Source organism: Etheostoma spectabile, chromosome 11 (assembly GCF_008692095.1).
Source record: "Etheostoma spectabile isolate EspeVRDwgs_2016 chromosome 11, UIUC_Espe_1.0, whole genome shotgun sequence".
Lineage (NCBI taxonomy): Eukaryota > Metazoa > Chordata > Actinopteri > Perciformes > Percidae > Etheostoma > Etheostoma spectabile.
Genome location: NC_045743.1, coordinates 17,107,453 through 17,119,810, shown reverse-complemented (window position 1 = coordinate 17,119,810; position 12,358 = coordinate 17,107,453). Strand labels below are relative to the sequence as shown.

At 39.3% G+C, this 12,358-nt stretch overlaps 1 protein-coding gene across 1 annotated transcript in view; it reads left to right on the top strand.

Annotated features, from left to right (window-relative positions):
* The window catches only part of LOC116698234 (inactive dipeptidyl peptidase 10), a 128,565-nt gene that overhangs the window by 62,203 nt on the left and 54,004 nt on the right, over nucleotides 1-12,358 (top strand). Inside the window, exons 2-3 of the mRNA XM_032530044.1 lie at nucleotides 8,137-8,248; nucleotides 9,823-9,918. Coding sequence (XP_032385935.1) covers nucleotides 8,137-8,248; nucleotides 9,823-9,918 — 208 coding nt within the window. The remainder of the gene's footprint in view (nucleotides 1-8,136; nucleotides 8,249-9,822; nucleotides 9,919-12,358) is intronic.

Sequence of the window (12,358 nt, the reverse complement as noted above, 5' to 3'; positions counted from 1 at the left end):
GTCATGTTCTTTAGTCTGTGGCCCAACAGCTAAATTAGCTCTCTAGGCTAATGCTAGTCAAAGTGTTGACATATGAAACCATAAACATACATTTTAGATGGAGATGAGAGTTTATCGACTTGTTGCTCATCCCTGTTTGCTCAGTAATGTTAAATATTATAATACTATGTACGGGACGCAGGAGTTTTCCAAAGTTTAGGAAACTAACATTGGGATTGGGTCCATTGCAGTTTCAGAAAGATAATAATTGACAAAGCTTATCACAGAAAGACTTTGTCCACGACATCTTTCAGTCCACCACATAGACACAGACAGAGACACCAAGCCCGTTTCCTGAAAGTGGGGCACTGCAGTTTTTATGAGTGTGCAACAAGATGAACACACAACAACAGGAGAAAACAAACCAAACGAGTGACACAACAGCAAAGAAGTTATCCGTTGGATTCATTATAGAGTAGTTGATCTGGAGTTTTTTTGATTATGGGAATTATTAATACGGGAGAATGCATTCATATATATTTATATATATTGTGAAAGTGCGTTCTCTAAGTGTGTTGTGTATGTGCGAGAGCTCTGAGGGAGATGAGCAAAAACAACAGAAATTAATTATTTGGTGGATTAATAAACTTTTTCCACACTAGTGAGTGTTTCCAGCAGCAGGACGGTGTGTGTGTAGGATTGAGTCTGAATAAACTGCAGTGTGTGTGTGTGTGTGTGTGTGTGTGTGTGTGTGTTCATGGTAATAAAGGAACATTGGCATATTTTTTTTATTTGTTTAGCCTTTTATCTCATGCAGCAGTTACTTTGTATGTTTATAGTTGTGTTGTTTTTCTGTATTTATTGTTTATTTCATATCAACGTTTAATATCTTTGTTTGTTTATGTATGCGCCTATCACCATGGCAAACGCCACATAAGCGTACTTATTAAGTCTTTCCTGATTCCGATTATGCTAAACAGCACTTCATCCAGTGTATTTGCAGTGTGTGTAATTAATAATACGACAGCTCGAGACTCAGACCTTTATCTGGACCTGTATGCAGAAGATGACCCTGTTTCTGTCTGAGATGAGTAATGAATCCGTTGTTGCACCAAACTGTTTTATCTCCCTAGATTTAGTGGAAGAAGATATCATTTTTCCATCTCTCTTGGGGAAATTCAGATTGAGTTACACACACACACACACACACACACACACACACACACAACACACACACACACACATACACAGTTATACCTGAAATACACACAGGACCTATAGACTTGCAGTATTTTGAGAGAGAGATAGGGAGTCGTAGGGCGGCCATGTTCAGATACTCCGAGCAGTTGAGGGCTGGGCAATACATTGATATTATATCCATATTGATATATGTGGCTACTTATCGTCATAGCAATAATATGGTGATATGACACAAGTGTTGTATTTCCTGGTTTTAAAGTAAAAACTCACCAGACTGTTTTTATTATTTGTCTTTAGCCATTTAGTCGTTTTATCCACATCACTGGTGATCATTTATCAAAACTCATATTGTGTTATTATTTTGTTGAAATACAATATTGACATCAAGGTATTTGGTCTAACATATTGTGATATTTATACTCTATTTCTGTGCATTGCTCAAGTGCACCTCAGCAGCTACCAGGAGGTGAACCAGCACCCCCCATGCCCCCCTCCGGTCCCCCAGTCTCCGTATGGCGACCAATCTACTGTCGCCACAAAATCTTGTGTGCAAAGATTACAATGTTCATAGAAAAAAACCCTTGCAAGCCAATAAATACACCCTGAGGACATGTCCCACTCGCGCTTTCTCTTAATATTCAGTGTCCTGGATAAGCGCTGAAGCGCAGCCTTCCTCCTGCTTTTATAAGACAGAAATGTCAAGCGGTCCCAGCTCCACACTCAAAGCAAGGTGATATATTATCTCTCAAATTCAGCCGCTGGGATATTTATATGAATATTTCGCTCTGCCAATTCATCATGTAAATGTTGTTCCCGTCCGCCAAAGTGTTCAGTAAAATATTGGATTGAGGCTCAGGATGCACTCCATCTCTTCAGCCTGACATCGTCAACAGACGAGTGCTAAAGTCAGTCTGGATAAATAGGTATAATATCCGTGTAATATCTATAACCTCTCTAAAGACCATCATCCAGGACCACTTAAGATTGGAGAGTAACCCTGGTGTTGTCCTCGGGTCAAATTGCCCCGTTTCTAAGTGTTTTACATCTGAAATATGGATTTCTTTCAACCAAATTGCCCAAAAATAACATGGATGATTCCATACAACATTCTTCAGGTGACATTAGTGATAACTTTCATTGAATTTTTGGGTGTTTTATTTAATCTTATAGCATTTGAATTATTTTTGTTATGGTTTCCAAACAGTATTCAGTCTAAACTTTGACATCTACCCATTTGAGATCCACTCAACATCCTCTGATCTTAACTATTAGTCAAACTAATTCATAATTTCTGCCTTTTTAACTAAAAACGTATGTATAATTTGATATAAATGAGGTTTGTTGACCAGGAATTCCAAGAATAAAGGTAAAACCTGTTATTAAACCAGCTCAGGTTTTAAAAAAAAAAAGCGCCAAAAAGTGAGAAATTAACCAGAAAAAGCGACAAAAACATTGGAAAAGCACAAAAAAATATTAATTTTCATTTTTGACCTTGAAGGACGAGTTCATGGTCAACGGGAAGCCAAGACGACGGTTAAGCTGAGTTAGTCCCAGGTCAGCTTTTGGCAGGATATATGAGACCCATTTTAAAATCTGACCACACAGTGTAATGAATATGAAAAAAAAAACATCATTTGAACTATTTTTCAATCTGTCTATGGAGAGAAATCTTTCTCTGTGAATGGCTTCTGATTGATTCTCAACCACAGAGAACACTGTCTGGTAGAAAGAGAGCTGGAGCCTTGGAAACCAGCAGCGCTCACGCTCTCGGCCTGAAGGACCTGCAGGAAACCACGGCGTGATGCATGTTAGCTGCTGTTTCATGTTTCTGATGTAGGTGGCTTCTAGTCACACAGGGAAGTTACATGAATATGCTTTCTTATTCAAGTTTATTCTTTTTTTAGTGTGTCTGCCAGTTGGTTTGGCTGTTCACATGTTCCGGTGACCTGTGCTATCCAAAGCATGTACTATTTAGCAGGAACATGCATATGCATATGTATGTGCATATGCATGTTCCTGCCAAATAGCATATGTATATACATGTTCCTGCTGAATAGTATCGATCTGCTAACTAATCCTGTGATTAGACAAAGTGTTTGACGGGCAGGATAGACACAGTGGAGACTTCATTAGATAGACGGAGACTTCATTAGATAGACGGAGACTTCATTTCAGACAGAGTTTGTGATCAGCAGCTCTGTAACACAGTGCACTTTATGGCCCCTTTTCTGTGCAGTTCATTTTCTGCAACTGTGTGTATCTTCTAAACAGCACCTGGCACAATGCGACAGATAGCTGAGTGCATTCCACTAGAAGTAAAATCACATTTTCCCGTCACAAAGATAGTGTCAGACATAGTATGTGCACTTGAGTTTCTTGGAAGTTGGAATGCTTTGACTCTCCTGACAGGTGACAAGCCGAGATACAACATATTTGGTATCTGTTAGATAACGTTGCTTTACAACCAACGAGCCTTCTGGCTGACAAACGGTAAGACCTTGACTTGGCATCTTTACAGATATTTTTGTCTGATGCACCATTGGCTTCAAGAGCCTTCAACTGCCTTACCAGGTGTGGACAAGATGTAAGAAGCATATGTTTTTCAGGTCACAGTTATTTTAGAGATTCAGCCTAATAAGCCTCTCACCGTTATATTACACAGGTATAATGATGGTAGAATCCATCCACCAATCAGAGCCTTGTAGGTTGGATTAACCCTAGTGTTGCTTTTTACAAAAGTTTTTGTATATTTTGGTATTTTTCGATTTTTTTTTAAATTGATTTTGCCACCTTTTCCAACCTTTTTCACCCTTTATTTTGACTTCCTTTGTTTTGGATATTAAAAAAATTTCACCCAAAGACAACATGAGGGTTAAGAATCTGGATACATAACTACATACTACATAACTAGATTTATGGCTACAACCATAACAAATGACAGAAAAAGGGACATGAATATGGCGAGAAGCATGAATGGGAGCGGCACAGGTGTACAGGACAGTCGACCTAGAGAAGTGGACTGAGGGGCTCACAAAGGATCCGGGTTTGGGTAGTTTTGAAGGACAATTGGATATTACAAATAAAACCCACCACAAAAAGGTGATACAAGTTTGTTTCATTGTGGTCAAAAATCTATTATTTTAGTTTTTAAATCCTCATAAGCGCTACAGCAGCCTCTGTCTAAACTGAAAACAACACCAATTGGTAGTAAATATAATCCATATGTCCCACCAGTTGGATTACATTTACTACCAATTGTTCAGTTCAGTAAGAGTTCAAAGAAATGAATGCCATGGCACTTTGTGGTCAAATGGGGCACATACAGGATGTTAGCCTTTGTTGCTTATTGAAGTGTTTGCAAGTTCGTTGTAAATTAACTTGGGAGCTGGATATTCAAAATTGGCTCCTCTAAAAATTGTCGTTGGAGATGTTTAATGGATCTCTTGAGTGGCCATTTAAATGGTTTTTAAAATGGAAATACAGCAGCGAACAACTCTTTATGGCACAATTTCACAGCAGGGGCTGAAAAGACTCTTCCAGCAGATGAAAATGTCCACTATCAGGAACGTAACGACCTGTCAGCTGTCTATGAACGATGATCTGCTGGAGAAATCACAATGGCAGATAGTGTTCCTGACGTGTAACGAGGGTTGCTCTAGTTAATGAGGCCAAACAAAACAGAAGACACAAACAAAATGACGTTAAATCTACACCGGAGGAAAATGACTTTTCTCTTGCGAGCCATGCACAATGTTAATATGGAGAAACTGTGGGGACTAGGTGTGAGGCTTTGTAGAGTAGAACTGGGGGGGGGGGGGGGGTAGAGTTGGCGAGCCTCCAGGATATTTATCTGTGAATCATCCTCCCAATGAAAATAATGAAAAGCAAATAGATCCATAAATACACAGAGCTTGGGGCTCTGTACGCGAGCAACATTTATTTAGCACACTGCTCTGTCGCTGCAAATGAGACAGGGCTGCGTAATGGATGTCAGATAGAAGATAAAAAGTTTGAGATGCGTCCAAAAATGGGCCTGGTCTTCGGAGAATTGTTCTGCCCCGTTTACACTGAGAAGCTTTCATCAAGTTCTGCAGTAGGAACAGCGACGACTCCACAAGCATCTGGGTGTTTTCCAGGGAGCAGGTCTAGTAAAGTACAAGGAAAACACTCAGTAAAGCAAGTCAAGTTCTGTTTTTTGTTGGTTTTCAAGTACCAGATTTGAAAAGGCTTCGGGATTTACTTTCCAAGTTAACATCACTTGTCACTGAATGGCCTTTTGGAAAACAAACGGAATATTTCATTGTTATGTATGCCATATGTTTTCCATGTAACATGTTAAAAGGACAAACCTTTCATTACTTAGGTGGTAACAAAACTTTATGGGATTTTCCATATTGCATTACCTTCATCAAATATGCATATCCAATTTACCAAAATCCATTATCTGTAGATACAGCAATACCTCTCTAGATACTCAATACTAGATTAAGTAAAGTCAGTATATTAAAAAAGATATCTGAACTGGAGGATTTGGAATCCAGCTCTCGGTTTTGGGCTGAGTCCGTTTCAGTCTTTACTCTCCAGCAATTCATCATCCATCATCTGTTCAGCTTTTTATTCTGAATTTGGGCTTTTTATTGGAGACCAATGAGCAGTGCTCATCATGTTCAATAATAACCGACTGAGTGCTTTGATTGTAGAAGATAGAAGACACACTTCAAACCACTTCTATGGAGTAATTTCATTCTGAAAGTGGGGACTTAAAATAAAAGAACAAAGGTCGTCAGAATTCAGGTTTTATGAGACGACGTTTTTTAGATTCTTCAGCTGCTGCTCACTTTTTACAATATGTGATACCATCAAACAATAAAGCAGCTCTGAGTTGTACCAATATTTGCTGTGGTCTTAACGGTCCTATGGATTAGGGATGCTAATTTAGAGTTAATTTACTGACTGACCCTCGTCAACTGATCATTAACCGTTACTTGAGACTTGGTTCACCAGCAGAGATGGCAAAAGTACTCACAAGTAGTACAGTACAGTACAGATACTGTCTAAAAGTAGAATTACTGATTTAACTTCTTTACACAAGTAAAAGTAACAAAGTACAGGCTTGGAAATTTACTTAAAGTATACAAGTAAAAGTAGCCCTGCAAACCAACCATTTTGTAAAGTGCAGGCTGAGAAACTTCGGTGGACATGGAGATAATGGCTCTTTAACCCTCGTGTTGTCCTCGGGTCAAACTGACCCGTTTCAAAGTGTTTTCATATCAAAAATATGGATTTCTTTCAACCAAATTAATGGATGATTCCATACAACATTCTCCATTTTTTTGTAATGTTTTCCAAACAGTATCCGGACTAAACTTTGACATCTACCCATCTGAGATCCACTCAACATCCTCTGACCTTAACTTTTAGTCAAAATAATTCATAATTCCTGCCTTTTTAACTAAAAACGCATGTATAATTTGAGCTTTGTTGACCATGAATTCCAAGAATAAGTGTAAAACCTGTTATTAAACCAGCTCAGGTTTTTTTTTAAAGCGCCAACAGCATGGAAAAAGTGACAAAAACATTGAAAAAGCACAAAAAATTTTGACCCGGAAGGACAAGTTCATAGTTAACGGGAAGCCAACCCGAGGGTTAAATGCAATTGGCTACATTTTAAATGTCTGCCAACAGGCCTAAACTTCCCATACATGATTATTGGGACAGAGACCGGGACTCCAGGTTAATAAGATTCAGACTGAGCAGCGAGATATGAATTCAGTTGGGATTCGGTGAGATTTCACAAATCCAGTTTCCCTTTTTTAATCTTCCCCTTAACATTTAAAGGAATCTGCATGTAGTGAACGTGCTCAAATATGGCTTCTGGAAAGAAAATAAAAGATAAAATATGAATTACTACACTGACATTAATTAAGAAATTCCCCATTCTTACATAGTTATGCAGCACATTGGCCAGGAGTCGTCCTTGATGCCTGTTATGTCAAACCTCTCTCTCAGATAAGGCCGAGGACGACGGGAATGTCTTGTTGTTTGTCTTCTGAATCTCTGGAGTCTCTGTTTTCTTCATTTTCCATCACGGCGCCGTCCGTACTACTTTGTGCTAACGTTACCGCCATCAAGCCGCAATGACCTGCCGCCGTGTGAGGCGCGTGTCCGCGCCACTCTCCGACATGCACTCACAATCACACCTGGTAGACGACGTGTTGTACAAGACTAAAGCAACTAGCCAAATTTGTAAAACATAAGGAGTAAAGTGCTGTCAAAATGTAAGGAGTAAAAGCAAAAAGTTGCCACAAAAATAAATAGTAAATTAAAATATCTGCACTATTCCTAGTGCATAATTAGCACTAGAAAGTTACCTAGCAGTTAGTAAATACATTGTAGAGCTTATGTATCCTTTATCATGCAAAATAAAGTTGTAGTCCTATTGTAACTGTTAGTGACTTGTAGTATTAAATCGGTCAAAGATTCTTATTGTCGGTTAACGGTTAAACGATTGATTATTAACATCCTTACTATGGACAGACTTAAATAGGATTACACTTACACTTTACATGCTTTAAATGTGTATATATAATGTATTTTAGACAGTTTTTTCCTTTGTTCAGAGGAGTTTAGGGATCCCAGGGACCAACACTGCTATGCTTTAGCAACTTAAACTCCCTGTGTTTACAGAGGACAGCGGGTGCTTTCAGTCTTATATATATAGTATATAGTCTACTTTATTAATGCCCAAAGGGGGAAGTTGTGCCCTCCGTGTCTCTTTGGATTTATGCACATGCTCAGTCAACCCCTGCATGAAAGGCTTAATTTCTCAGTCTTGTGCAAGGACACTTCAGCATCTAGCTGTACTGGAGCAAGCCGCTTAAAACCCCACTTATATTTAGTTTTTATTAACATGATTGATTGTTATTGACAATATTGCTTTTTTCTCCTCTTGTGTAGGACACAGGGCCCATCGGTGGAGATAAGAACTGGAAGGGCATTGGCATCTCCCTGCTGGTTATCGTGGCCGTGTTGTCTCTCATCGGTCTGTCCATTGTTCTGCTGTCTAAAGGTGAGGCTGCCTGCGGATCCATTGGATCATCACTGGCACACAGTTTGTGGAAAATGAATGGAAACATGTTGATGCAGCTTTGTCCCCATGCAAAAGAGCCGTTCTGTGATATTCCCTTATCCACCTGTCCCTACGTTATACTACTTTGTCCTTCTGTGTGTCTTGTGTTCATGAGCAGATCATGTGATAACATATCTGGGCTTTTGATTTACTCTCTGATTTACCCTCTGACTTATCCTCTGATTTACTCTCTGATTTACCTTCTGACTTATCCTCTGATTTACCCTCTGATTTACTCTCTGATTTACCCTCTGACTTACCCTCTGATTTACCCTCTGATTTACTCTCTGACTTACCCTCTGATTTACCCTCTGACTTACCCTCTGATAAACCCTCTGACTTACCCTCTGATTTACCCTCTGATTTACCCTCTGATTTACCCTCTGACTTACCCTCTGATTTACCCTCTGACTTACCCTCTGATTTACCCTCTGATTTACCCTCTGATAAACCCTCTGACTTACCCTCTGATTAACCCTCTGATTTACTCTCTGACTTACCCTCTGATTTACCCTCTGATAAACCCTCTGACTTACCCTCTGATTTACCCTCTGATTTACCCTCTGATTTACCCTCTGACTTACCCTCTGATTTACCCTCTGACTTACCCTCTGTTTTACCCTCTGATTTACCCTCTGATTAACCCTCTGATTTACTCTCTGACTTACCCTCTGATTTACCCTCTGATTTACCCTCTGATTTACCCTCTGACTTACCCTCTGATTTACCCTCTGATTTACCCTCTGACTTACCCTCTGATTTACTCTCTGACTTACCCTCTGACTTACCCTCTGACTTACCCTCTGATTTACCCTCTGATTTACTCTCTGACTTACCCTCTGATTTACCCTCTGATTTACCCTCTGATAAACCCTCTGACTTACCCTCTGATTTACCCTCTGATTTACCCTCTGATTTACCCTCTGACTTACCCTCTGATTTACCCTCTGACTTACCCTCTGTTTTACCCTCTGATTTACCCTCTGATTAACCCTCTGATTTACTCTCTGACTTACCCTCTGATTTACCCTCTGATTTACCCTCTGATTTACCCTCTGACTTACCCTCTGATTTACCCTCTGACTTACCCTCTGATTTACTCTCTGACTTACCCTCTGACTTACCCTCTGACTTACCCTCTGATTTACCCTCTGACTTACCCTCTGATTTACCCTCTGATTTACCCTCTGATTTACCCTCTGACTTACCCTCTGATTTACCCTCTGATTTACTCTCTGACTTACCCTCTGATTAACCCTCTGATTTACCCTCTGACTTACCCTCTGATTTACCCTCTGACTTACCCTCTGATTTACTCTCTGATTTACCCTCTGATTTACTCTCTGATTTACCCTCTGATAAACCCTCTGATTTACCCTCTGACTTACCCTCTGATTTACCCTCTAATTTACCCTCTGATTTTTCTCAAACGATTCGTAGCTGAATTTTGAGACTTGATTGTAATTCTGTTGACAGTTGATGGTACAATAAACAGGTTTTCTTTTATCCTGTAGATGATGGTGGTAACCCCTTTGGTTCACATTTGACCCTGGATGACCTCTTTCAAAGAAACTTCCAAATACACGACCCTGATGCAAAGTGGATCAGTGGTAAGTATGGGACAAAAGGTTATCACATGTGGTTTATTCAGCAATATCCCAGCTTACATTCTATCACACTACTTCTTTCATTTATTTATTTCTACAGTATCAGCCCATCCGCTGCACTAAAACTACAAACTCATGGGCATCAAAACTTAAATCTGTCCAATACGGGATGTCTCAGAATTTAGCTGGCATGTCAAGTTTGGACTTATCCTACAAACTGATGAAAACTATGGCATAAAATAGCGTTGCTCCTAAACCTTATGTTTAGATAAGTGTATCCTTAATTGCATTGTGTTAAACATAACCATATCCTGGACTACGTTCAGAGGATTTGTTCTGTATGAATGACCACCACGTTAATGTACAGCAGCAGAGTGCTCTGGGTGGTTGGTGGGTGTGCAAACCCTGACCAGCCCAGATACCAGAGACCGGGGTTCACATCCTAATGTCTCTGTGGGTAAGCTTAAACTCTATTAGCACAGGATTCATATTACCAGGGGAGCTCACATGTGATTTAAAAATGACTCCTCATGGCAAACACTCACGGGAGGAAGATCACAGACGAGCTCCGCAATTATTACACGATTAAAGGTCCTCAGGTGATACTGGTCCAGTGAGAATCGGGCTCTAGAAAACAAAAACACATCGGTTAGAAAGGTTATGGTCTGGATATGATGTTGATAAATGTGTTGTGTCTCGTGCTTTAACACTCTGGAGATGGTTTGTGTAAAAAAATAAAGACCTCGATGTTTCTATATCCTTAACTTCAGCTAAGTGCTACCAGTGCTACTACTCCCAGTAGCAATAGTTTGGCAAAAAAAAAACATTGTGGTCAAATACTTTGCCTAATATTGACATCTTCAGTATCAATATTTTGTCAGGATATGGTGATTTCCCAATTACCCTATAAGAAATTGAATAATTACCGTTACAAAATAGTTCTATAAACGTAATTTGAAGGAGACGCGGCTGGCTCTTGTGTTGATATGTGTTTTTTGGATCTGCACAAGGCTTATGATCAGGTCCCCCAGGAGGTTTTTTGGAAGGTGCTGCAGGATTATGGGGTGAGGGGGTCCCTTGGCCACCCAATCTCTGTTTGACCAAAGCGAGAGCTGTGTCCAGGTTCTCTGCAGTAAGTTGGACTTGTTTCAGGCGAGGGTTGGCCTCCGCCAAGGATTCCCCTTTGTCACCAATCCTGTTTGTGATATTCATGGACAGGATATCAAGGCGTGGTCCTGGTGGGGACCAGCCATGTACAAAGTTCCCGCTGCTTCCCAAACTGTGGAGCGGCCCGAGAACCAGATCACAGGAACCTCGTGCATTAATCGTCAAAAAAAAGAAAGACTGCCGTAAAAAGGAATTTGTGTTTACTTGTTATTATCACGTTCATTTTGAGAGCCGTAAAGAATATTGATTAATGCAGGAAACTTAATGTAATGAAGCCTTGCAAATTACTTAAACCTAAGTACATCAGACTAAAGTGTCATATTTCATTATTCTTTATGCACACGCATTAAGCTTTATTTATACTCCGTGCAGCTATTACAAATGACAGGAAGAAAACAAATATAACAAGCTGCTATGAAGACAATTATAATGTGTAATGTGTATTAACAACAGAGTGAAAACATTGTAATGTCCCCTTGCGGGATTAATAAAGTATATATATATATATATATATATATATATATATATCTATATATATATATATATATATATATATATATATATATATATATATATAATTCACCTGTGTATTAGGCAAGGCAAGGCAAGGCAGCTTTATTTGTAGAGCACATTTCAGCAACAAGGCGATTCAAAGTGCTTTACACAAATCAGTTAACAGATAAAACACAAGTAAAAACAGTTAAAAATCACAAGCATTAAAAAACCGTAAAACACATGAATAGACAGTTAAAAACAAAGAAACATAAAACACAAGAATAACATTTACAGTGCAGCATAAGAAATTTAAAGAAATGATTAGTCATTTAAAGAAAGGCAGCATCAAATAGAAAGGTCTTCAGCCTTGATTTAAAAGAACTGAGAGTAGCAGCGGATCTACAGGTTTCTGGGAGTTTATTCCAGATATGAGGAGCATAGAAACTGAAAGCTGCTTCACCCTGTTTAGTTCTGACTCTGGGGACAGAAAGCAGACCTGCTTGATAATAAACCAGCTGCAAGACTGCAAATGTCTTATGCACTATAGCTTTAATACAAGTGAGTCATTTAGGAATGTGTCAACCCACAGTGTTATTGTTTCTTGTCTCCTATGCAAATATTCCTACGCTACCGCTAAACTATGGGCGTATGGTTTAGAGGTCTCGTTGTAACAATTAAAACAAAATATTTATTTTTTAAACATATACTCATAAATGAAGGCAAACAAAAACAAATGAAAGCAGAGACAAAGGGTGAAAATGCAATGACCAGGTGCAAAGCT